Source organism: Pongo abelii, chromosome X (assembly GCF_028885655.2).
Source record: "Pongo abelii isolate AG06213 chromosome X, NHGRI_mPonAbe1-v2.0_pri, whole genome shotgun sequence".
Lineage (NCBI taxonomy): Eukaryota > Metazoa > Chordata > Mammalia > Primates > Hominidae > Pongo > Pongo abelii.
In genome coordinates, this window is record NC_072008.2 from 16,865,336 (window position 1) to 16,892,757 (window position 27,422).

Consider the following 27,422-nt stretch of genomic DNA (forward strand, 5'->3'; position numbering starts at 1 on the left):
TGAGACAGAGCCTGGCTGTGTTGCCCAGGCTAGAGTGCAGTGATGCAGTCATAGCTTGCTGATCTTCCAAGCTCAAGTGATCCTCCTACCTCAGCCTCCTGAGTAGCTGAGACCGCAGATGTGTGCCGTCACACACGGCTAATTTTTTTATTTTTAGTAGAGACAGGTCTTGCTGTGTTGCGCAGGCTAGTCTTGAACTCCTGAGCTCAAGCAGTCCTCCTACCTCGGCCTTGCATAGTGTTGGGATTACAGGCGTGAGCCACCGCACCCGCCGCCGCCCCCCACCCCCTTTTTAAAAATAGCTTCTGGGTTTTTTGCTTTCCTTTGAAAGGCCTTCTTGGCTACTCTGTGCTACTGAGATAGCCCTGCTCTGTTTATGGAGCAGTCATTCTGCTTTATATAATTTCATAAAAATAAAAAAACCAAAACAACAACAACAAAAGAAAGGCCTTCTTCGTGCCAAGGTTATGGAAAAAAATTTGTTGAGGACTTCTTCAAGCTCTTTGTGGTTTTCATTTTTCATGTTTCAATCTTGGTATATCTGGAGGGGGTAAGACAGGATACCCCTTTGTTCCCCCATATGGTTTTGGAGATATCATAAATCATTTATTTCCTTTACCAATTTGAAATGACACCATTTTTAATGTAGTAAATTCGCAGGTATGGGTCTGTGTGGTCTGTTTTTAAAGACAGTGCTATATATAACTTAGGAAGTCTCAGACAAGTATTTCATACCTAAAATTTAAATAAGATCTCACCGGAGCGCCTCTGCCCGGCCTCCTCGTCTGGGAAGTGAGGAGCGCCTCTGCCCGGCCGCCCCGTCTGGGAAGTGAGGAGCGCCTCTGCCCGGCCGCCCTGTCTGGGAAGTGAGGAGCACCTCTGCCCGGCCGCCCATCGTCTGGGAACTGAGGAACGCCTCTGCCCGGCCGCCCCGTCTGGGAAGTGAGGAGCGCCTCTGCCCGGCCGCCCCGTCTGGGAGGTGAGGAGCGTCTCTGCCCGGCCGCCCCATCTGGGAAGTGAGGAGCGCCTCTGCCTGGCTGCCACCCCGTCTGGGAGGAAGTGAGGAGCGCCTCTGCCCGGCCGCCCCGTCTGGGAAGTGAGGAGCGCCTCTGCCCGGCCGCCCGCTCTGGGAGGTGAGGAGCGCCTCTGCCCGGCCGCCCCGTCTGGGAGATGAGGAGCGCCTCTGCCCGGCCGCCCCGTCTGGGAGGTGAGGAGCGCCTCTGCCTGGCTGCCACCCCATCTGGGAGGAAGTGAGGAGCGCCTCTGCCCGGCCGCCCCGTCTGGGAAGTGAGGAGCGCCTCTGCCCGGCCGCCCGCTCTGGGAGGTGCGGAGCGCCTCTGCCCGGCCGCCACCCCATCTGGGAGGAAGTGAGGAGCGCCTCTGCCCGGCCGCCCCGTCTGGGAGGTGAGGAGCGCCTCTGCCTGGCTGCCACCCCATCTGGGAGGAAGTGAGGAGCGCCTCTGCCCGGCCACCCCGTCTGGGAAGTGAGGAGCGCCTCTGCCCGGCCGCCCCGTCTGGGAAGTGAGGAGCGCCTCTGCCCGGCCGCCCCGTCTGGGAAGTGAGGAGCGCCTCTGCCCGGCCGCCCCGTCTGGGAAGTGAGGAGCGCCTCTGCCCGGCCGCCCCGTCTGGGAAGTGAGGAGCGCCTCTGCCCGGCCGCCCCGTCTGGGAAGTGAGGAGCGCCTCTGCCCGGCCGCCCCGTCTGGGAAGTGAGGAGCGCCTCTGCCCGGCCGCCCAGTCTGGGAGGCGCAGAGCGCCTCTGCCCGGCCGCCCCGTCTGGGAGGTGAGGAGCGCCTCTGCCTGGCTGCCACCCCATCTGGGAGGAAGTGAGGAGCGTCTCTGCCCGGCCACCCCGTCTGGGAAGTGAGGAGCGCCTCTGCCCGGCCGCCCCGTCTGGGAAGTGAGGAGCGCCTCTGCCCGGCCGCCCCGTCTGGGAAGTGAGGAGCGCCTCTGCCCGGCCGCCCCGTCTGGGAGGTGAGGAGCGCCTCTGCCCGGCCGCCCCGTCTGGGAAGTGAGGAGCGCCTCTGCCCGGCCGCCCCGTCTGGGAGGAAGTGAGGAGCGCCTCTGCCTAGCTGCCACCCCGTCTGGGAGGAAGTGAGAAGCGCCTCTGCCCGGCCACCCCGTCTGGTAAGTGAGGAGCGCCTCTGCCCGGCCGCCCCGTCTGGGATGTGAGGAGGGCTTCTGCCTGGCCACCCCGTCTGGGAAGTGAGGAGCGCCTCTGCCCGGCCCCCCGTCTGGGAAGTGAGGAGCGCCTCTGCCCGGCCGCCCCGTCTGGGAGGTGAGGAGCGCCTCTGCCTGGCTGCCACCCCGTTTGGGAGGAAGTGAGGAGCGCCTCTGCCCGGCCACCCCGTCTGGGAAGTGAGGAGCGCCTCTGCCCGGCCGCCCCGTCTGGGAGGTGAGGAGCGCCTCTGCCTGGCTGCCACCCCGTTTGGGAGGAAGTGAGGAGCGCCTCTGCCCGGCCGCCCCGTCTGGGAAGTGAGCGCCTCTGCCCGGCCGCCCCGTCTGGGAGGTGAGGAGCGCCTCTGCCTGGCTGCCACCCCGTCTGGGAGGAAGTGAGGAGTGCCTCTGCCCAGCCACCCCGTCTGGGAAGTGAGGAGCGCCTCTGCCCGACCGCCCCGTCTGGGATGTGAGGAGGGCCTCTGCCCGGCCACCCCGTCTGGGAAGTGAGGAGCGCCTCTGCCCGGCAGCCCCTTCTGGGAGGTGAGGAGCGCCTCTGCCTGGCTGCCACCCCATTTGGGAGGAAGTGAGGAGCGCCTCTGCCCGGCCGCCCCGTCTGGTAAGTGAGGCGCGCCTCTGCCCGGCCGCCCCGTCTGGGAAGTGAGGAGCGCCTCTGCCCGGCCGCCCCGTCTGGGAGGTGAGGAGCGCCTCTGCCCGGCCGCCCCGTCTGGGAGGTGAGGAGCGCCTCTGCCTGGCTGCCACCCTGTTTGGGAGGAAGTGAGGAGCGCCTCTGCCCGGCCGCCCCGTCTGGGAAGTGAGGAGCGCCTCTGCCCGGCCGCCCCGTTTGGGAAGTGAGGAGCGCCTCTGCCCGGCCGCCCCGTCTGGGAGGTGAGGAGCGCCTCTGCCCGGCCGCCCCATCTGGGAAGTGAGGAGCGCCTCTGCCCGGCCGCCCCATCTGGGAAGTGAGGAGCGCCTCTGCCTGGCTGCCACACCGTCTGGGAAGTGAGGAGCGCCTCTGCCCGGCCACCCCGTCTGGGAAGTGAGGAGCGCCTCTGCCCGGCCGCCCCGTCTGGGAAGTGAGGAGCGCCTCTGCCCGGCCGCCCCGTCTGGGAGGTGAGGAGCGCCTCTGCCCGGCCGCCCTGTCTGGGAGGTGTACCCAACAGCTCCAAAGAGACAGCGACCATCGGGAGCGGGCCATGAGGACGATGGCGGTTTTGTTGAAGAGAAGGGGGGGAAGTGTGGGGAAAGGAAGGAGAGATCAGATCATTGCTGTGTCTGTGTAGAAAGAGGTGGGCATAGGAGACTCCATTTTGTTCTGACTAGGAGAAATTCCTCTGCCTTGGGATGCTGTTGATCTATGGCCTTTCCCCCAGCCCCCTGCTCTCTGAAACATGTGCTGTGTCAACTCAGGGTTAAATGGATTAAGGGCGGTGCAAGATGTGCTTTGTTAAACAGATGCTTGAAGGCAGCATGCTCTTTAAGAGTCATCACCACTCCCTAATCTCAAGTACCCAGGGGCACAAACACTGCAGAAGGCCGCAGGGACCTCTGCCTAGGAAAACCAGAGACCTTTGTTCATGTGTTTATCTGCTGACCTTCTCTGCACTATCATCCTATGACCCTGCCATATCCCCCTCTCCGAGAAACACCCAAGAATGATCAATAAATACTTAATAAAAAAAAAAAATAATAAAAATAAATAAATAAATAAATAAGATCTCACCTTTGGGAGTTTATATTTGGAAACATTGAGAATTTATTATCTTAAAGAATATAGGCATGTTGTAGAGACATGTATACCAGAATCTAATTATATAATAGTGCACAGTAATATTTTATGTGTTAAAAATAAATATCCTTTCATTTCATTTCTTTGTTCTAACAGTAAAACAGACTACTATTTAAGGAGGCATTGAGTTATGTAATACATATTTTAAAGGCTTTGATCCAAAATGGTTAAAACAGGAATTTGAGATAAATGATTGATAAAGCATTAGCTGTGAGGAAAACTGTGCATCCACAATAGTTCTTTGGAAGATTAAAATAGCCTTAGTGTATACACTGTTTTAAATGACTTATACGAAGCTAAAGTCATTTTTGTAATTTAGCCACATGACAATGTAATTTTTATAATAGGTTTGTTTGTAAAACTTTGTATTTGGAAATGTGAAAGCCCCTCAAAATACTGGAAGGGTTTAGGAGGAAGGTTTATGTTTTACAAAACCAAATAAGGCCAATAGCTGATGCCCCGAGAGTATGGAGTATCTTTGATATCTTTCACTATTTCCTCATCCATTTCTGCCTCCACTGCCCCTCCCAGGGCAGTGCGAGCATGGTTGCACATACACTGTTGTCTGTACACTCCTGGTTGAAGTTAACAACTCTTAGGGTAAATTATTAGAAACAAAGGGTTGGAAAGATTTTTAGAGATAATTTGTTTTATCCTAAAACACAAAATTAAGGCCAAGCATGGTGGCTCATGCCTGTAATACCAGCACTTTGGGAGGCTGAGGCCAGTGGATCACGAGGTCAGGAGATCAAGACCATCCTGGTTAACGTGGTGAAACCCCATCTCTACTAAAAATACAAAAAATTTAGCTGGGTATGGTGGTGCGCGCCTTTAGTCCCAGCTACTCGGGAGGCTGAGGCAGGAGAATTGCTTGAACTCGGGAGGCGGAGGTTGCAGTGAGCCGAGGTCGTGCCACTGCACTCCATCCTGGGGGACAGAGCGAGACTCTGTCTCAAAAAAAAAAAAAAAAAAAAAAAAAAAAATTATTCAGGCGTGGTGGCACACGCCTGTAGTCCCAGCTACTCAGGAGGCCGAGGCAGGAGAATTGCTTGAACCCGGGAGGTGGAGGTTGCGGTGAGCTGAGATAGGGCCACTGCACTCCAGCCTGGGTGATGGAGCGAGACTCTGCCTTAAACAAAACAAAAACAAACCACAAAATTAAAAAACAACAACAAACTAACTCCAGTTCCTTAAATAATCACTTCAAATTATTTGAAGCTGTCCCTACCCCCAAATTAGACATGTCTTACCTCCCTAAATCCCAGAGTTAATCCCTGCTAAAAATTCTACATATCTTTCATGATGTTTTCTGAATGCATATTGGTATTTCTAGTGTGCTGTGTATTTTTAGACATTTAATTTAGATTTATTTTGTAACTGCGTCAGAGATCTGTTTGACTTTGAACTTGCATTTTCCAAAGCTGATTTATAAAGTGAGGGAAACAGTGTAATAGAGAAAACATTGACTCTTGAGTTTGGTGGACCTGGTTTTGAATTTTCCCAGCCCCTTTTACTGATTTTAATATGATTTTGAGCGAGTTACTTAATCTCATCAAGTCTCATTTTCTGTACCTGGGAACAATAAGGCCTGTATCTCAGTGAGGCAGGGAAGGTTAAATGGGGTCACTTTGAGAACACCTCACACAGTGTCGTCCTGAGGTGCTAAAGGTTCCCTTTACTTATTTGATAAGTTCCTCCTAGTCTGTTTGGGAATCTGAGACAAGCTAAGGATGTCTGTCTAGGAAAATGCAGAAATACACACAACCTTTCCCAACTGCTCCCTCTGAAGGTCCACTCTAGCTCTTACTGGCAAGGACTGGGTAATTTGTGTCCTCTGCACATGCTTGGCCCTGGTCAAAGGTGTTTGAGCTCATGTGAGTAAGCAGTAGTTGAAATAATTAGGAAGTGAATGGGGGTGTTGGTGGAAGGGAAAGAAACCTAAAACATTTTTTTTCCTTTAGGTTTTAATTTCCATGTTCTCAGTTTTGAATGTTTTGATCCAAAAAGCTGTTACAAGTAGTTGATGAATGCAGAGTACTTCCTCATGTTCATTTGCAAAAGTTTCTATGATAGTTGTTCTTTGCTCCTGTCATTTATTATTGATAAACTGGTGACCGCCCATTTTGAAGGCATCTCTTGGTCAGTTAGTGAGTCCTCTTAGCTCCAAGTATCGAGACAGTGGAAGGAAGATTGCAAAATATATCCTTTGACCGGAGGGGAGTGGCTAGGGTAGGGGATTATTGGTGTTTAAGGCTCTTGTAAATAAACACTTGTAGCACAGTGTTGTGCTTCTCTAAAAGGTACACATGCTGCTCACAAGATGAAGATGTGATAGCTTTTATGTCATGATTTTCTGCAGGGAAGGGTTCTAATAGAAATCCATCTGGAAACTACTCAGTGTTGGTTTCATTTTCATTTGAGATTGGAATTTAAATAAACATTTCCTCCTCTTTTGTTTTTCTGAATAAGGCAGTATATTAGAGCTCTTCATTTTGCTGTTAAAAAACATGTTAAAGCTCTTGTAAAGGTAACTCATGGCACCTAACTCAAAAGGTGAAAACACGCCTGCTGTGAAAGTCTTGTCCCCACTCACTCAGTTTGTCTCCAGTAATGTTTCTTTGTGTCCGGCCAGAGATTGGATATACTTCTCTGCTCATACATTTATACGGCACCTTCTCAAGCCTCATATCATGACATATGGCATGTACTACGGGGTATTTTGCTTTTTCCCTTATCAACCTGTCCTTACCAGTAATTATATAACCGCTTTATTCTTTTTTTTAACAGATAGTGTGATACTCGGATGGATGTACAGCAGTTTATTCATCCAGTCTATTATTTATTGATATTTAGGATATTTCTGAATTTTTGCTACCATAAACAATGCTGCATAAATAACCTTATGTATTATGTCATTCACAAATGTACTGGTATATCTGTAGGAAAAACTGGTAAGAAATGAATTTGCTGGATCAAAGCATATGTGACTTGATGTTTTCTCCCTCCAACATCTTATGAAAAATTTCAAAGCTACTGCAAAGTTGATACTAAACATCAATTTTGCCACCACCTAGATTTTACCTTTGACATTTTACTCTGGTTGCTTTTTCAGTTATCTGTCCATTTATCTGTCCCTTCATCCATGAAGCCATCAGAAGTGCATTATGTGCTAAGTTTTAGCAAATGCATGCAGCTCTGTAACTCAAATCCCCATCAAGATACAGAGCATTACCAACACCCTAGAGGTTCCCTTGTGTTGGTTCCCAGTCAGTCCCTTCCCCAACTGGACTCCTTGGTGGTTAAGTCAATTTATTCTCCCACCAGGAATGCTTGAGAATGTCCCACAACCCCTCCCACAGTGTTGTCGAAGTTTTTGATGTGTAAAATGATATCTTATAGTTGTTTTTTTTTTTTTTTTTTTTTTTTTTTTTTTTTGAGATGAAGTGTTGCTCTGTTGCCCAGGTTGGAGTGCAGTGGCGTGATCTCGGCTCTCTGCAACCTCCGCCTCCCGGGTTCAAGCCATTCTCCTGCCTCAGCCTCCCGAGTAGCTGGGATTACAGGCACCCGCCACCACACCTGGCTAATTTTTGTATTTTTAGTAGAGACGGGGTTTCACCATGTTGGCCAGGCTGGCCTTGAACTCCTGACCTCAGTTTATCTGCCCGCCTCAAACTCCCAAAATGCTAGGATTACAGGTGTGAGCCACCACACCAGGCCAAGATATTTTCTTCCAATATTTTCTTCCAACACTTCTGTGTGTGTGTATATACATACACACAGATGGTTCCTGGCTTACTGTGGTTCAACTTGCATTGTTGACTTTAGGATGGATTTATCACTGTGTAACCCCAATGTATGTTGAGCAGCATCTGTATACATATATATAGTGCATATACAAAATATACAGTACATTCTGTTTTGTAATTCATTTTTGTACATTGTATTTTGGGAGCATCTCTTCCCATTATTAAATAGGCTTCTCTAAGATGGCTGGGCCAGGAGAAGGATGTTTGAACAGTAGTAGACAGAAGGTAGTTACGAAGCAGTATATTTTTGTGGTTAAGAGCGTGGACTCGGAAGCTAGACTGCTAGAGTTCAAATCTTTGCCCTGCAATTTACTAACTGTGACCTTAGGCAGGATACTTACTTAACTTTACATGCCATAGTTTGCTCATCTCTAAAATGGAGAAAATAATAGTGCCTACCTGGTGGCATTGTTGTGAGGATTAAGCTAGTTAATATAGGAAAGTTCTTACAGTAGTGCCTGGATGTACTATTTACTGTGTAAGTATTAGCTGTAAGTATTAGCTGCTACTACTATTATTTATATAAGAGATTGATCCAAGAAAAGGCATCCAGAATGGGCATCAGAGAGAGAAGACAGAGTAGGAAATTGTACTGGGCATATGATATAGAATTCTCTGGTTGAGGAGATGAGGTCTGAGAAATCATTTACAATTTAATAAAGTTATTGGCCTAAGAATTTGCTTAATATTCAATAGCCCAGGTACAGAGCCTCAAGTAGGTTGTTAATTGAATAGTCCTTGTGGTAGAAAAATTGGGGCCTGCTATTTCAAGAGTATTTGTAGATTGTGGTTTGAATCAAGTCCTGTTGGAACTGGGCTTATTAGTAAACAAAAAGATTTTATAGAGCGAAAGTATATCTTTCATTAGCAAATGTAAAAAATACCCCAATACCACATCAAAATTAGTTGTACAAGAGAGAAGGGAAATGTAATACTGTCTTGCTTCTAATGATAAAATAAAAATAGTGGTATTTTCATTTTTTGTTTTCTTGCTCTATTTCTCAGAATTTCTCATTTCTCGCTCTATTGCCCAGGCTGGAGTGCAGTGGTGTGATCTCAGCTCACTGCAACCTCCACCTCCTGGGTTCAAACAATTCTTGTGCCTCAGCCTCCCGAGTAAACCTGGATTCCAGGCACGTACCACCATGCTCAGCTCATTTTTGTATTTTTACCAGAGATGGTGATTTGCCATGTTGGCCAGGCTGGTCTTGAACTCCTGACCTCAAGTGTTCTACCCATCTCGGCCCCCCAAATTGCTGGGTTTCCGGCATGAGCTACCGTGCCTGGCCAATAGTGGTATTTTCTATAACTTGTGTATTAATGCCTAGGTTCTTTTCGTGGATTGTTTTCAACAGCCATTTTTGCCTCTGTATGCTCCCCATCAGTTGGCATTTGAGTACCATTTGTGCATAATAAGCTGTTGCTACTTAGGAGGCTGTATATATCAAATACGTGATATTGTAATATGTGATAAGAGTTCAGAGGCAGGAGTGTCTGGAAAGACAAAAAAATCGGAAGTATTAACTACAAATAGGAAGTGATGACATACAATTAAAAGGAAAATAGGTGATGTGGTGTTTGTGCACTATACAGATTAATTTAATATTCTTCTTTATGCCATATGACACCGCCTATTATTCTGCATTACACAATAGTTTTTTGGCCCTTGAGTCTTTTTTTTTTTTTTTGAGATGGAGTTTTCCCTCTTGTCGCCCAGGCTGGAGCGTAATGGTGCAATCTCGGCTTGCTGCAACCTCCGCCTCCCAGGTTCAAGCAATTCTCTGGCCTCAGCCTCCCGAGTAGCAGGCATGCACCACCACGCCCAGCTAATTTTTGTGGTTTTAATAGAGATGGGGTTTCACCATGTTGGCCAGGCTGTTCTTGAACTCATGACCTGGGGTGATCTGCTTGCCTCGGCCTCCCAAAGTGTTGGGATTACAGGTGTGAGCCACCGTGGCCGGCCTTTTTTTTTTTTTTGAGACGGAGTCTCGCTGCCAGGCTGGAGTGCAGTGACCCGATCTCGGCTCACTGCACCCTCTGCTTCCCGGGTTCAAGTGATTCTCCTGCCTCAGCATCCCGAGTAGCTGGGACTACAGGCACGCACCACCACACCCAGCTAATTTTTGTATTTTTAGTAGAGATGGGGTTTCACCATATTGGCCAGGATGGTCTTGATCATCTCTTGACCTCGTCATCTGCCTGCCTCAGCCTCCCAAACTGCTGGAATTACAGACGTGAGTCACCGCACCTGACCCTGAGTCTTTACATTGTCTTTTTGCTATATAGTGGTAATAGTAAATGACCTGTATACTTTTTTCTTTTTTTTTTTTTTGAGATGTAGTCTTGCTCTGTTGCCCAGGCTGGAGTGCAGTGGCACGATCTTGGCTCACTGTAACCTTTGTCTCCTGAGTTCAAGCAATTCTCCTACCTCAGCCTCCTGAGCAGCTGGGATTACAGGCGCCCGCCACCACGCCCAGCTAATTTTTGCTTTTTTTTTAGTAGAGACGGGATTTCATCACATTGGCCAGGCTGGTCTCGAACTCCTGACCTTAAGTGATCCGCCCGCTTCGGCCTCCCAAAGTGCTGGGATTACAGGTGTAAACCACCATGCCTGGCCAATGACCTGTATACTTTTAATCTGAAAACAAGAGTAACTTTTAATTAAATCTCCTTATGATGTTTTGAAATAAGTGAATATTTATTCCTTTTTTTTTTTTTTTTTTTTTTTTTTTGTGAGACAGAGTCTCGCTCTGTCCCAGGCTGGAATGCAGTGGCACGATCTCGGCTCACTGCAACCTCTGCCTCCCGGGTTCAAGTGATTCTCCTGCCTCAGTCTCCCGAGTAGCTGGGATTATAGGTGTGTGCCATCACGCCCGGCTAATGTTTGTATTTTTAGCAGAGACAGGGTTTCACCATGTTGGCCAGGCTGGTCTCGAACTCCTGATCTTGTGATCCACTGGCCTCGGCCTCCCAAAATTCTGGGATTACAGGCATGAGCCACCGCGGCCAGCCTTTTTTTTTTTTTTTTGAGGTGGAGTTTCGCTCTTATTGCCCAGGCTGGAGTTCTAGTGATTCTAGTGATTCTCCTGCCTCAGCCTCCCTAGTAGCTAGGATTACAGGCTTGCACCACCATGCCTGGCTAATTTTGTATTTTTAGTAGAGACGGGGTTTCTCCATGTTGGTCAGGCTAGTCTCGAACTCCTGGTCTCAGGTGATCTGCCCGCCTCAGCCTCCCAAAGTGCTGGGATTACAGGTATGAGCCACTGCGCCAGGCCTATTGTTCCTTTCTTCCAAGTTGAGGTAACCATGAAGTCATCTGAAAAATATATCTGGTAAGGGACTTGTAGCTAGTTACATAAAGAACTCTTACAGTCCAACGATAAAATAACAACCCAATTAAACATGGGCAAAAGATCTGAAAAACATTCTTCAAAGAAGGTATACAAATGGCCAATAGGCACATGAAAAGATGTTCAATATTGTTAGTCATTAGGGAAATGCAAATCCAAAACACAGTGAGGTACCATCACAGTCAGTAGGATGGCTATAAAAAAATAACAAGTGTTGCTGAGGATGTGGAGAAATTGGAACCCTCATACACTTCTAGTGGGAATTTTAAATGGTACCAATGAGCTGCACGTGGTGGCTCACACCTGTAATCCTAGTGCCCTGGGAGACTGAAGCAAGAGGATTGCTTGAGCCCAGAAGTTTGAGATCAGCCTGGGCAACATAGCAAAACTCTCCCTCTACAAAATTAAAAAAAAAAAAAATAAGCCTGGCGTAGTGGCACATACCTGTAATCTCAGCACTTTGGGAGGCTGAGGCGAGAAGATCCTTTGAGCCCAGGAGGTTGAGGCTGCAGTAAGCTTGCATTGTGCAGTCTGGGCAACAAAGCGAGACCCTTTCCCCCCCCCCCAAAAAAAAGTACAGTTGCTTGGGAAAATAGTCTTACAGTTCCTCAAAAGGTTCAACACAGAGTGGCCATATAGCAATTCCACTCCTAGGACAGTACCTTGGAGAAATGTCCACACAAAAATGAATGCATTCATGTTCATAGCAGAAATAGTCATAATTGGCCGGGTGCGGTGGCTTACGCCTGTAATCCCAGCACTTTGGGAGGCCGAGGCGGGCAGATCACAAGGTCAGGGAGATCGAGACCATCCTGGCTAACACGGTGAAACTCCGTCTCTACTAAAAACACAAAAAACTAGCCGGGCGTGGTGGTGGGCACCTGTAGTCCCAGCTACTCGGGAGGCTGAGGCAGGAGAATGGCGTGAACCCGAGAGATGGAGATTGCAGTGAGCCGAGGTCGCGCCACTGCACTCCAGCCTGGGCGACAGAGCGAGACTCCATCTCAAAAAAAAAATAAAAAGAAGTAGTCATAATAGCCAAAAATTATAAATAACCCACATGTCCATTTGGTGAATGGATAAATACAATGTAGCCAAAAATTGGAAATAACCCACATGTCCATCTGATGAATGGATAAATACAATGTAGTCTGTCTGTATAAGGGATATTATTCAGCTACATGCATTGAATACTGATACATGCTATAACATGGAGGAACCTTGAAAATTTGCCACGTGCAAATAGGCAGACTCAGCCCGGCGTGGTGATTCACACCTGTAAACCCAGCACTTTGGGAGGCCAAGGTGGGTGGATCACCTAAGGTCAGGAGTTCGTGAGCAGCCTGGCCAATATAGTGAAACCCTGTCTTTACTAAAAATACAAAAAATTAGCCGGGCATGGTTGCGGGTGCCCGTAATCCCAGCTACTTGGGAGGCTGAGGCAGGAGAATCACTTGAAACCCGGGAGGCGGAGGTTGCAGTGAGCAGAGACCGTGCCATTGCACTCCAGCCTGGGCGAGAGAGTGAGACCCCATCTCAAAAGAAAAAATAGGCAGACTCAAAAGGCCACATACTGTATAGCTCCATTTATATGAAGTGTGTCTAGAATAGCCAAATCCATAGAGGCAGCAACTAGATTAGTGGCCTGGTGCTGAAGGTTATAGAAGCATTAAGGGTTGATAGCTAAGGAGAACTGGATTTCACTTTCAGGTTATGAAAGTGTTGCAAAGTTGACTGTGGTAATGTTTGCACAACTTTGTGAATGCACTAAAAATTAGTGAACTGTACACTTTAAGTTGGGGTATTGTATGGTATGTGAATTATATCACAATAAAGGTGTCACAAAATAAATCACTAATGGAATTGAAAAACTACAAATGAACCAATCTCATTCCTCAAGTAGCCTCAGGGTTAGGACAGGCCTCAGGGTTTTCTTGGTGAAAATTATTTATGCTTCCCCTTTTTTCTACAAATTTCATGCTCACTGTATTTTTGATACGGCTTGACACCATATTTTCTGGGATCGTGTGGGTTTTATTATCATTACATGTCTGAGAAATTCTGTGTTAGAGATAAACAGTCTTCTATTCTCTCTCTTTTTGTTTGTTTGTTTTTGTTGTTGTTGTTGTTGTTTGAGATGGAGTCTCGCTCTGTCGCCCAGGCTGGAGTGCAATGGCATGATCTAGGCTCACTGCAACCTCCGCCTCCCAGGTTCAAGCGATTCTCCTGCCTCAGCCTCCCAAGTAGCTGGGATTACAGGAATGCACCACCACGCCCAGTTAAATTTGTATTTTTAGTAGAGACAGGGCTTCACCATGTTGATCAGGCTGGTCTCAAACTCCTGACCTCAGGTGATCCGCCTGCCTCAGCCTCCCAAAGTGCTGGGATTACAGGCGTGAGCCACCACGCTCAGCCCTTCTATTACCTCTTTATACACTTTTCATCAATATTTAAGGCCAACATTGTAATTTTGTAGTGCCATTTTTTTTTTTTTTTTTTTTTTTTTTTGAGACAGAGTCTTACTCTGTCTCCCAGGCTGGAGTGCAGTGGCGCAATCTCGGCTCACTGCAACCTCTGCCTCCTGGGTTCCAGCGATTCTCCCTGACTCACCCTCCCAAGTAGCTGGGATTACAGGTGCCCACCACCATGCCAAGCTAATTTTTGTATTTTTAGTAGAGATTGGGTTTCACCATGTTGGCCAGGCTGGTCTCAAACTCCTGACCTCAAGTGATCTGCCTGCCTCAGCCTCCCAAAGTGCTGGGATTACAGGCGTGAGCCACCGCGACCGGCCTGTAGTGCCATTCTTATACCTAATGGTTTTCAGGGAATAGATTTGAAACTATTATTATTTTTTTTGAGATGGAGTCTCGCTCTGTCACCCAGGCTGGAGTACAGTGGTGCGATCTCAGCTCACTACAACCTCCGCTTCCCGGGTTCAAGCCATTCTCCTGCCTCAGCCTCCCGAGTAGCTGGGATTACAGGCATGCTCCACCACGCCTGGCTAATTTTTGTATTTTTAGTAGAGGTGGGGTTTCACCATGTTGGTCAGGCTCGTCTTGAACTCCTAACCTTGTGATCTGCCCGTCTCGGTCTCCCAAAGTGCTGGGATTACAGGTGTGAGCCACTGCGCCTGTCCGAAAATTTTTTTTTTAAATTGGGGAAAATGGTATTGATAGTACTCACTTTTCCCCTTTCTATTGCTTTTGTGTAAAGGGTCTCTTTATATATCTATGCGCCCAATTAGTACATGATATTTCAATATTTGATTAAAGTAGAGGCGAAACTAGTAGTTACATGTGAAATGTAGCATTGAAATTATCACTTTGCACCTGTTCTGTTAATAATACTGCTATAGTATGTTATTTGGGTATATTAATGATTTTTTTTTATTTTCTTTTTTTGAGATGGAGTCTTGCTTTGTCACCCAGGCTGGAGTGCAGTGGCGCGATCTCGACTCACTACAACCTCTGCCCAGCTAATTTTTGTATTTTTAGTAGAGACGGGGTTTCACCATGTTGGCCAGGCTGGTCTTGAACTCCTGACCTCAAGTGATTTGCCCACCTCAGCCTCCCAAAGTGCTGGGATTACAGGCATGAGCCACCTCGCCCGGCCTATTAACAATTTTAAGAAGTTTCTACAGTAGTGAAATCTTACAAATGATTTTTCCTAAAAGTTGATTGTGAATCCTCTCCCACCCCAAGAGACGAGGTCTCACTATATTGCCCAGGCTGTCCTCAAACTTGCCTTAGCCCCCCAAATAGCTAGGACTACAAGCATCCCCCACGATGCGTGCCATTGTGAATTTTTGAAAAACTTTATGGGTTACGCTTGAGAAACATTGCTCTATAGAATATGATACATATGGAAGTGAATTTTTAAAATCTTTTCAAATAATTTAAGAGTTTCAGTATTTGTAAGTTTTTTCATCTGAATTAGGCTTAGAGTGTGGCATCAAACCATAACTCTGAAATAGATAACCCATTTCCCCTTAATGTGTTAATTTTTTTTAAGATATCAAAGTATTACATGCACATTATTTTAAAAGTGTCATGAAAAGCAGCATATCTTTAATCTCTCTTCTTAGAGGAAAATATTTGTTTTGGTTCCTCTTCTTGAATAATGTATAAATTGCAACTTTTAAAATAAACTTTACTGAAATACATAAATTGAGAAAAGTATACAAATCATAAATGTTAGGCTTGATGAATTTTTACAAAGTGATTGCGTCACCTCATCTAGACCAAGAAATAGAACACTACAAGCACCCCAGGAGGCCCCATCCCCAATGGTAACCGCTATCCTGATTTCTAGCACCATTTATTAGCTTGCCTTGTTTTTGAACTTTATACATAAATGATTTCCTACAGTACATACTCTTCTAGCACCTTTTTCACAACATAGGTCTGTGAAACTCATCTATGTGGTTGCATCCAACAGTAGTTCATTCTCACTGCTTTGATACTATAGTTTATCCATTCTGCTACTGATAGAAATTTGGGTTGATTCCATTTTGGAGCTATTAGGAATAGTGCTCCTTTATTCTTGGCCTTTGGATACACATATGTATACACTTGGGCAAAATCCCAGGAGTAGAGTTAACTGGGTTAGAAGGTATCCATATATTGCCAAAGAGTTTTTCAAAGTGTCCTTGCCAATTTGTTCTTATGAAAGCACAGTACTGGATTTATCAACATTAGACTATAAAATATAAGATTTTATTTTCCTTAACCTCTCCATCCCCTCCTACTTTGATATTTTGAGTTCTTCAGTTGCACAAAATGATTATAGCCTAAAATCTCAAATATCTGCTCTCCCATAAATTTTGAAAGTAGCTTTTTTCCATTTGTGATAAGAGAAGGATACTAAACACCTCCTCACCTCAACTGTATTATTCAGAAAAGGAAGAGGCCCTCTTTTATACAGAGAGTAAATGCACAGAATTTAAATTTGTGCCACATCATGACCAGGAAGTGTTCACAAGGGGAAAAAACTCAAATAGGGTTAACAATGTGGTAGAAGACAGAGTAAGGTAAAATTACTGACATAAGAATAACATACTGGAATAAAGGCATCTTTACCATGTGTATTAGGGCAGGGATAGCTGCTTAAAATATCAGTCTCAAAATTTCCATGGCTTAGCATGAGAGAAGTTTATTTCTTATTCACCTATAGTCCAGTGTAGGTTTTCTTTGTAAGTAGGGTGGCTTTCCTGTATGTACATAGGATATGGAGGCCCAGGCTGCATTTATCCTGTGGCTCTGCCATCCCTTAGGGTCTTGGAGATATCTGCATTTTGCCAGAGTCGGGGAGAGATGGTTGAGAAAGAACTTGTGCTTCTAAGAATAAAAGTCTTGTTACAGAAAGGACAGTTGTGTCCTATGCCCACATTCAGTTGGTGGAACTTCACGTGGAAGTCGCCCCTTGGTGTAAGGGGGCTGGGGAATAGTCCCTGGCTGGGCACTTGTCTCATAGTGCCAACTCCACAGGAACTTGGGGGAGCACGGGGTTTTGATGGATAGCTAGTTAGCCATCCCTGCTGTACTGTCTCCTTGAGGATAAGATCAGAATAATTAATATTCATTAACTGGGGACAGTTTCACTTCTGTTAAGGTGCTAATTATGTTAAGTGGTGAATTTTTATATGGAAATCAATTTAGATTTATAACTAAATGGGTTTCTTGCCTCCTTTGGTACTGCATAGTTGTGTGATTCATTTTAACTAATTTCCTTATACTTTATAGTTAGGTCACCTCTCAGTGAAATCTAGAAAGTACCATATTTACATCAATTTTGCAAACCACTAAGGAAGAAAAAACCGTCAGGCTATGATGTTCCATTGCTTGTAAACATTGATTACATTTGATTTAACCCCTTCTCCATCTTTTTTCTCCTTCTCCTTTCCTCTAGTTTGAAATTGGCACAATGGAAGAAGCTGGAATTTGTGGGCTAGGGGTGAAAGCAGATATGTTGTGTAACTCTCAATCAAATGATATTCTTCAACATCAAGGCTCAAACTGTGGTGGCACAAGTAACAAGCATTCATTGGAAGAGGATGAAGGCAGTGACTTTATAACAGAGAACAGGAATTTGGTGAGCCCAGCATACTGCACGCAAGAGTCAAGAGAGGAAATCCCTGGGGGAGAAGCTCGAACAGATCCCCCTGATGGTCAGCAAGATTCAGAGTGCAACAGGAACAAAGAAAAAACCTTAGGTAATAATCCGTTCAGTGGTTGGATGTTTCACATGCTAATCATTTTACTTGTGTTTTCTGCAGCCCAGATAATTTTGAACACAGCCACTTTAGAGGTGCTTAGCCAACACACCTAGTGTCTTCGGTGAGGTCAGTCCATGTGTCTGCTGCAGTTATGTGCAGGAGGCGAAAACAGCAGAGAGGACGCTTAGGTTTTTTTTTTCCAAATAATCAAGAATTGGCTAATTAAAAAATTTTTTTGTAGAGACAGGGTCTCACTGTGTTGCCCAGGCTGGTCTCAAACTCCTAAGCTAAAGCAGTCCTCTCCTGCCTCGGCCTCCCAAAGTGCTGAGATTTCAGGTGTGAGCCACTGTGCCTGGCCACATTGCAGTTATTTCTGATCATTTTCAGTAATCGTGTTTAATCGTCTCTTAAAGGTCTTATTGGCCTTGGGTTAAATGAGAGAAGATTTCATTAATAAAATTTTATGTGAGTAGAAAAGCATTCTTTTTTGAAGTCACCCTTTTTCCCCCATAGCAGTCTGTATGTCAGAGTTATTTTGAGGTATATATTTTGATGTAATATCTTACATATAAGAATGAACATTAAAAAAATAAAAATGGTACCTATCACCTAGCTTAAGAAATAAAAGATTACCCCTTACTTTGAAATGCCATTAGTCCCCTCCTATCTCAGCCACCTGCCTCTCTCTGCCAAAGTCCTTACAGTATTGTTAAGGTCTTTCCCCACGGGAAGAGCTATCTTGTCATCCTTTGGTTAGTTAACCTTAGTTAACACATAGAATATACTTAGTAAATCATAAGAAAAGCACACGTTTTTAAATTGTTCATAGGAAAAGATATGTTCTCCTGTGATTATGTGTGTCTTTGGCAAAGTGTAGTACCAACTGAAACTCCCTTTGAACTTGCTTCTATATTCGAACTTGGTTAGGAGGAAGCTTTAAAAAAAATTCCATGCCCTTTGTAACTTGCCCTTTGTCTTAACTTGGACATCAGTGATTAGGCAAGGAAATTTATAAGCTTTTAACAAGAGTTCTTATAAATAGCTAGCAGTGTTAGTGAGTGAGTTAAGAAATTTGGGGTGGGTATGGGGAGGGGAGCGAGGCCTGCTAATCCAGAATTTAAAAATTGCCTTTTCCATTGAGCTGGTAAATCTCTTATTTATAATCATAGGTGTAAATTAGTTTACTCTGGCTGTCAGAGCACGGGAATTGTTAGTAGAATTTACAGGTTAGATTTGATCTCATTCTTCTGGGACTTATTTCTTTTCTTGTTAATCATCAGGAAAAGAAGTTTTATTACTGATGCAAGCCCTAAACACCCTTTCAACCCCAGAGGAGAAGCTGGCAGCTCTCTGTAAGAAATACGCTGATCTTGTGAGTATTAAGTCAAGGATGTGAGAGCCATATAAAATATAGCAAAATGTGTGTGTGCTTGATAAGTTTCTTAAAGTACAAATTTGATATGACCTTAAATGTAAAATTATATTTTATTCTGAAATTGAAGAAGAGAATCTGGTTTGTTGGGGCTTTTTATTGGTTGTATAGTTTCATTTTATGAGGTAATATATAGGGAACATTGTAATACTAAGATGTGGCATAGATTTTCTAAAACTTAGTTTTAGAGTCTAAGTCAACCTTTCCATTGCTATGTTGTGATGCCTTAGGTGCCACTCAGTTGGGGTGTAGTGGTTCCTGTCTTAAACTTTTCCTAAGGGAATTCTAGAGATTGAAGACTGCTTTGATTGAGATTGTGAGTTACGTGAAATCGTCTGCTAAAACAATACTTTGTCTCAGAAATACTTATTTAGCATCTACTATGTGTCAAGCATCCTTTTTTCCATCTTCCAGAAACATTGACCTTATCAAAGAGTTTGTTCTCAGCTATATTATTTTATTTTATTTTTTTGAGACGGAGTCTCACCTGTGGTCCAGGCTAGAGTGCAGTGGCGTGATTTCAGCTCACTGTAAGCTCCACCTCCCGGGTTCACGCCATTCTCCTGCCTCAGCCTCCCGAGTAGCTGGGACTACAGGCGCTCGCCACGATGCCTGGCTAGTTTTTTTATTTTTTAGTAGAGATGGGGTTTCACCGTGTTAGCCAGGATGGTCTCGATCTCCTGACCTCGTGATCTGCCCGCCTTGGCCTCCCAAAGTGCTGGGATTACAGGCATGAGCCACCGCGCCCGTCCGTTCTCAGCTATATTACAGGTATTATAGGTAGCATTAATTCTCTTTTTGGAGTTTCTTTCTTTTTTTTTTTTTTTTTTTTTTTTTTTTTTGAGGCAGAGTCTCGCTCCGTCGCCCAGGCTGGATTTCAGTGGCGCGATCTTGGCTCACTGCAACCTCCGCCTCCCAGGTTCAAGCTATTCTCCTGCCTCAGCCTCCTGAGTAGTTGGGACTACAGGCGCATGCCACCACGCCTGGCTAATTTTTTGTATTTTTAGTAGAGATGGGTTTCACCATGTTGGCCAGGATGTTCTCCATCTCCTGAACTTGTGATCTGCCCACCTTGGCCTCCCAAAGTTCTGGGATTACAGGCGTGAGCCACCGTGCCTGGCCCATGAAGGCAGTTTCAACTTGGAAACCCTGCCATCCTATTTGAATTGAAGAATGGGAAAATCATAGAACCCTTTGAAGGAATGGTTGTGGGAAACTTTTAGAATAAGTGGTTCTAATATAAATGCTAAAATTATTGCCCTTTGTGAAATAGGTGAATTATCATATACAATTTATATGCATCTTCATCTGTTAAAACAGTTAATTCCATATCATAAGCCATTACTTTTTTTTAAATCAATGATCAGCTCTAAAAAAACGAATTCTGAGGCTGGGCGCGGTGGCTCACGCCTGTAATCCCAGCACTTTGGGAGGCCAAGGTGGGTGGATCATGAGGTCAGGAGATCGAGACTATCCTGGCTAACACGGTAAAACCCTGTCTCTACTAAAAATACAAAAAAAAAATTAGCCTGGCGTGGTGGCAGGTGCCTGTAGTCCCAGCTACTCGGGAGGCTGAGGCAGGAGAATGGCGTGAACCCAGGAGGCAGAGCTTGCAGTGAGCTGAGATCGTGCTACTGCACTCCAGCCTGGGCAACGGAGCGAGACTCCATCTCAAAAAAATAAAAAATAAACTGAATTCTGTTAGTTTATTGCTTCAAGAATGACAGTTACAGGCCAGGCATAGTGGCTCACGCCTGTAATCCCAGCACTTTGGGAAGCCGAGGCGGGTGGATCACGAGGTCAGGAGATCAAGACCATCCTGGCTAACACGGTGAAACCCCGTCTTTACTAAAAATACAAAAAAAATTAGCTGGGCGTGGTGGCGGGTGCATGTAGTCCCAGCTACTCGGGAGGCTGAGGCAGGAGAATGGCATGAACCCGGGAGGCAGAGCTTGCAGTGAACCGAGATTGCGCCACTGCACTCCAGCCTGGACGACAGAGTGAGACTGTCTCAAAAAGAAAAAAAAAAATGACAGTTACTTTCCCTTAGTTTATGAAGTGGTCCAGGTATACCTCACTTAGCTGGCATTCAGCAGCCTGGCACCTTCCACTATTTGTAGCAACAGGACGCCCTGTGCATCAGTGAAAATGTCCCAGAGCAGTCACAAATGCAAAGATGGCAGAAAACACAGCGTGGTTGGATTGATGGCTTCAGGAAAGGAATGCTTCCATTGGCTGTGGAAGCCAGTCCCCCTTGGTGCCTTTCACATGGGGAGAATCATGCAAGAAATGGTGGAAAAAGAAGAAAGACAAGAACAGAAAAGGGACAAGAAAAAATGGAGAAAAGAGTAAAAACCAGAAAAAGCAGTGTCGAAGGTTAGCTACCCAACCCAGTGATGTGACAATGACAGCCAGCCATGAATTGGTTAGAAGAGAGAACAAACAGTGATCTGCGGTAGTTGTTCTCAAACTCACACCGATCATTGAACTTGTGGTTAAAATGCACATTCTGATTCACTAGGTCTTGGTTGGGGCCTGAGGATCTGCATTTTAACAAATGCCCGGGCAACAGTGATGATGCTGCCAGACCTTGGATCACACTTGAAGTAGCAGGGGTCTAGGGTGTTTTTGTTTGTGGCTTTTGGTTTTATTGTTTTGATTATGGATAAGGTTATTACTAAGCACCAGCAGTAATGACTGTGTTCATTTCAGGATGTGACACATTGAAGACTTGCCTAGTGAGTAATCTCTTTTTTATACAGATTTGTGCCAGAAATTTGAAAGACAAAATGTGTATTGTTTCCAGAAAATGTTCTAAAGCTTGATTTCTTGAAGCGACACATATTTCACTTAAAAGGTAGATATAGGCTGGGTGTATAATCCCAGCACTTTGGGAGGCCAAGGCAGGCGGATCACCTGAGGTCGGGAGTTCGAGACCAGCCTTACCAACATGGAGAAACCGTCTCTACTAAAAATACAAAATTTTCTGGGCGTGGTGGCGCATGCTTGTAATCCCAGCTACTCAGGAGGCTGAGGCAGGGGAATCACTTGAACCTGGGAAGCAGAGGTTGTGGTGAGCCGAGATCGTGCCATTACACTCCAGACTAGGCAACAAGAGTGAAACTCTGTCTCAAAAAAAAAAAAAAAAAAAAAAGTAGAGTATATATAGGTGAGGTCACCAAGGGAGAGGCATAGCGTTTTCCCAAGGATTATTCTGAAAAGTTCCCTTTTGCCATCACTGTCCTCTGCCCCTTTATGACATATATCATCTGATGTCATTGTGCTTGTTGCACTGACATGCATAACTGTTTTGTGGAGCAGTTGGAATGGATTTCTGTGCACTGTAACTGGGATTGTCCATTGGAGAGACCCTGTGGCCAACATGTTCACCAGATCACATGGATTCATGAAATTGTAGCATTTTGCTTTTAGCTGTGGATACCATTAACATGATCCTTAAGTACTTTATAATGCTATTCTTTCCTATCCTGTAGTCAGTTTGTATAGATTATTATAGCGTAATAATCTTAATATATGCTTGGGTAGGTTCCATTCTCCTTACTCTTCTGAAGTATCTTGGCTATTCTTGGCCCTTTACTCTCTATAGATTTTAGATTCAATTTAGTAGTTCCGTGTGTTGGGGGGCACTATTTGGGATTTCAAAGAGCATTTCACAGAATCTGTAGATACATTTGGGGGAGAATTGCCATCCTCATGATATTAATGTAACTTAAAAAGTGGTTATCCTGGCCAGGTATGGTAGCTCAGCCCTGTAACATCTGCACTTCGGGAGGCTGAAGCAGGATTGCTTACAATCAGGAGTTCAAGACCAGCCTGGGCAACGTCGCAAGACCCTGTACACACACACACACATGCACGCACACACGCACGCACGCCTGTAGTCCCAGCTACTTGGGAGGCTGAAGTGGAAGGATCGCTTGAGCCCAGGAATTGGAGGCTGCAGTGAGTTCGTGCCACATGGCAACCCAGCCTGGGCGACAGTGCAAGATGCTATCTCCAAAAAAAAAAAAAAAGTTATCCTTATGAGGAAAAAGTAAGATTAGATCCTTACACACCAGAGGCAACAATCAATTCCAAATAGATTAAAGGCTTAAATGTCAACAATTAAGCTTTGAAATTTGTAGATATTATTTTGATTTATCAATAGATAAATATTTTTCCAACCTTGAGTTTAGGAAATATTTCTTATAGCACAAAAAGCACTGTCAGAGGAAAGATTGTACAAATTGGCTTTATTGAAATTAAGAACTTTGTTTTCGTCAAAAGATGCCCTGAAAAAAAGTGAGAAGATGGCCAAGCGCGGTGGCTCACACCTGTAATCCCAGCACGTTGGGAGGCTGAGGCAGGCGGATCATGAGGTCAGGAGTTCAAGACCAGCCTGGCCAATATGGTGAAAGCCCGTCTCTACTAAAAAAATTAAAAAATAATTAGCCGGGCATGATGGTTGCACGCCTGTAGTTCCAGCTACTCAGGAGGTTGAGGCAGGAGAACTGGGGAGGCAGAAGTTGCAGTAAGCCAAGATCGCACCACTGCATTCCAGCCTGGGCGACAGAGTGAGACTTCATCTCAGAAAAAAAAAAAAAAGCGAGACGACATTACAAACTGAGGAGAACATATTTCCAACAAATATAACCAGCAGGCGATTTAGTATCAAGAATATCTAAAGAACACTAATGTGAAAAGGACAAATAGCCCTATGGAAAGCTGGATGAGAGACATGAAAGGGACATTTCATAGAAGTGGATAAACAAAGATACAAAGATACCTTAACATAAAGGTCCATAAACATTCAAAGAGATGTTCCACCTGATAAGTGATTAGGGAAATGCAAATCAGGACCACAATGAGATGCCATTTTATGTCTATTATAGTGGCATAAATGAAGAAATCTGATCATTTTGGAGAGGATGTGGATCTACGTGGTCTCTTATATATTGCTGTTGGGAATATCAGTTCACCATTGTCATGTGAAATCAAACATTTAGAAATCATTGCCCAGCAACCTCATTTCTGATGTTTGCACAGAAGAGAAATTCCTGACATGTGTATACCAGGAAATACATGAGAATGTTCATACCACTGTGAGTAATAACAAAACCTAGAAACAGCCCAGATGCCCGTTTATGCAAGAAGATGGATTAATAAAGAGTTTTGTGTGTATGTGTGGTGTGTTTTTATTTTTTATCTATTTGTTTGTTTATTTTTCAGACAGGGTCTCACTCTACCACCCAGGCTGGAGTGCAGTGGCGCAATCATGGCTCACTGTTTATTTTTTAGAGACAAGATCTCACTTTGTGTGGTATGTTTGTGTACGTGCTGTATTTTTAAAAAGTGGACTATTAAACAGCCTGTGGGCCAAATGCATCCAAAGTCTGTTTTTACACTGCCCACAAGCTAAGAATGGTTTTAATTTTTAAGATGTTTAAAAATAAAGAAGAACACATGACAGAGACCATATGTGGCCTGCAGTGCCTAAAATATTTACTTGCTGGCCCTTTACAGAAAAAATCTGCTAAGTCCTGATCTGCAGCTACACGCCAACAATGGATGAGTCCTAGCAATGTAATCGAGTTGTGCTGTCCAAGACGGTAGCCATCAGCCACATGTGGCTTATTAAATTAGTGTAAATTAAATGAAAATTTCAATTCTTCATTTGCACTAGCTACAATAAAGTCAAAACAGATAAAACCAAAAGGATTTTTTTTTAGAGAAGTACACACAGATGAAATGAAATTATATAGAAAGGAAAGCGAAGGAATAATGAACACTGGATTCAGGATTGCGCTAACCCTGGGTCAGCAAAGGCAGGAGCTCTGCACCCTGGTGAAATTACAGCTAGTGTGTGCCAGACCTGCAGCCTCTTAAACTGGGCGGCCGCGTACAGTTCGCAGTAACTTTGCTTTACAAAATTATGCAAAAACAATGATTTTTTTTCCTGCAAGAATTTCAGTAAAGGTGTTTTTAATATCTGTAAATGTGGCTGTAAGGATGCGTGATATGTTTTGGTAGGCCACAAGATGTCACTCTTGCTCTTCAAATTGTGACTCAGCATCATTTTCTTTTTCAGTAAAAGCTTTATTGAAAGGTCAGTAAGGCTGCCATCTTATCTGTTCATGTTGATTTAACCTTGCAACAGACTGATTTGTTCCATACCCAAAATTGCAGCAGTTCTTCTTACAAAGAACCCTGAGTGCTGTTTACTGAGTTTTAGATTCTGATGACTGTTTCAGTATAGTAGCCTGTGGGTGTAAAACTTGATGGTATTGACTCCTAAAACATCATTAAAAAAAAAAAACCCTGCCGGGCGCAGTGGCTCATGCCTGTAATCTCAGCACTTTGGGAGGCCGAGGTGGGCGGATCACTTGAGGTCGGGAGTTCGAGACCAGCCTGACCAACATGGAGAAACCCCATCTCTACTAAAAATACAAAATTAGCTGGGCGTGGTGGCGCATGCCTGTAATCCCAGCTACTTGGGAGGCTGAGGCAGGAGAATAGCTTTAACTCTTGTTGCCTAGGCTGGAGTGCAATGGCATGATCCATTGCACTCCAGCCTGGGCAACTAGAGCGAAACTCCATCTCAAAAAAGCAAAACCTGGCCGGGCATGGTGGCTTATACTTGTAATCCCAGCACTTTGGGAGGCCAAGGCAGGTGGATCAATTGAGGTCATGAGTTTGAGACCAGTCTGGCCAACATAGCGAAACCCTGTCTCTACTAAAAATACAAAAATTAGCTGGGCATGGTGGCAGGTGCCTGTAGTCCTAGCTACTCGGGAGGCTGAGGCAGGAGAATCGCTTGAACCCGGGAGGTGGAGCCTGCAGTGAGCCGAGATTGTGCCACTGCACTCCAGCCTGGGCAACAGAATAATAGTCCGTCTAAAAAAATGATAACGAAAATAAAAAATCAAAACCCCAAAGCACAATAAATTGATTGTTAAAATATTTGGATTTCAGCAGGTTTTTTTCCAGGTAGGAAATGATCTAGACAGACATTCACCCAGCAAACAGCAATTCGGGACATGCCTGGCTTTAGTACTGAGTCACTCCTGGCCTTCAACATTGGAGTAGGTTTCAGCTGGAACTGGAGCTGGTTTATTTTCCAAAGGGTGGTTAAGGCTGGAATACTTAGGCACTGTTCCCAGTGGGCCCAGGACAATTCTGGGGCAGGAGGTATCCAGTTGAAGGGCATCATCCTTCAAAAAGCACAAGATTGTAGCTGGAAGTTGAGGAGCCCATGTTGCTTGTGAGTTGTTGGGTTGAAAGCAGGGAGAAGATCTGTGATCAGTGTCTGAAGTCAGGAACCTGGCAAAATTCAGGACCCCAGGGGATAGCAGGCCAATACGGAAGTCAAGAAAGCCAGAGATTCAGGCTGCTGGGTTCAAATCCCACCTCACCCCTTCCTGATTATCTGTACTGATTAAAGAATGTTAGGCAACTTATTAATGTCTCCAGGCTTATACATTTCTTCTATAAAACCTGGATAATAAAGGGTTGTGAAAATTAAATCTGTCTAAAGGATTTTTTTTTAAAAAAGAAAAAGATTATTTTCTGCTGCCCTAAATTTGCTTACTTTTTTGTCACAACTGGAAGAGAAGAGAAGGGTGGCAGTGTAGCATGGCATGAAACAATTTAAATAATATGTTACACCATAGTATTTGACTTTTTGAAAATGTGTTCCATAGCTCTCATTATAATTCTAGCCGTAACTGTAAGATTTTTACTGTACTTCCTAAATATAAAGTGCTTATGAATTTTAGCTGGAGGAGAGCAGGAGTGTTCAGAAGCAAATGAAGATCCTGCAGAAGAAGCAAGCCCAGATTGTGAAAGAGAAAGTTCACTTGCAGAGTGAACATAGCAAGGCTATCTTGGCAAGAAGCAAGCTAGAGTCTCTTTGCAGAGAACTTCAGCGTCACAATAAGACGTTAAAGGTTAGTTGCTTCATTTGTCTGTTTTTTTCAGGAGGGACTTAGCTGATTTCATAATCAACCTTGTGCCTATCTGAAATAAATCCTTGTCTCTACTTGGAGACAGATACTGCCTTGCTTTTTATTTTGCTTGGCCTGATGCCTTGTGTGAGGTCATTGTAAATGTAAGACCAATTCTTTCTACGTAAGTTTTGGTTTCCTGTTCAAGGAAGAGCACCTTAGTTGCCTCATACTTGGCTCCCGGGAATCTACGCTCAAGGCCCTCCTGCTTAGAGCCACGGCTTAGGAAGCTCAGAATTGCCAGTTTTCTGCTGAGCACTGATACAGCTGATCACCAAGTAGGAAAAGCTGCAGTGAAATGAGAAACTAGTAACAGACAGTCTGGGAAGGGAGAACTGCTGAGCTCCTGGGTGGAGCATTGCCCAGTTCCACTGGCCCACCCCCAGCCATTCAGTTTCTAAGTACTTTTAGGAAACCACTTATACCTTGGCTGATTGTAAAGGAAGAGGGAATAGGTATCCAAAGATTCATTGATATCAACAGGGGAAGAAGGAAAGGAGCAGAGCCGTGGGAAGGAATCTGCCTCTTAGAATGGGACAGGCCTGTTCCCATGTACAGTTGCAATATGACTTTGAGCAGGATCTCTGATCAAACTCCCTTTATGCCCCAACAAACTCCCAAGGCCCTAGACTATAAGTGCACTCTTGAAATGGATCTTCACCTGGTATGGGAGC

At 44.9% G+C, this 27,422-nt stretch overlaps 1 protein-coding gene across 2 annotated transcripts in view; it reads left to right on the forward strand.

Moving 5' to 3' along the window:
• Positions 1-27,422, forward strand: part of TXLNG (taxilin gamma) — a 61,593-nt gene that overhangs the window by 18,329 nt on the left and 15,842 nt on the right. For both annotated transcript variants that reach the window (XM_002831422.5, XM_054544361.2), the window contains exons 2-4: positions 17,007-17,310; positions 18,594-18,685; positions 26,521-26,691. In XM_002831422.5, the coding sequence (XP_002831468.1) occupies positions 17,007-17,310; positions 18,594-18,685; positions 26,521-26,691 (567 nt within the window). The remainder of the gene's footprint in view (positions 1-17,006; positions 17,311-18,593; positions 18,686-26,520; positions 26,692-27,422) is intronic.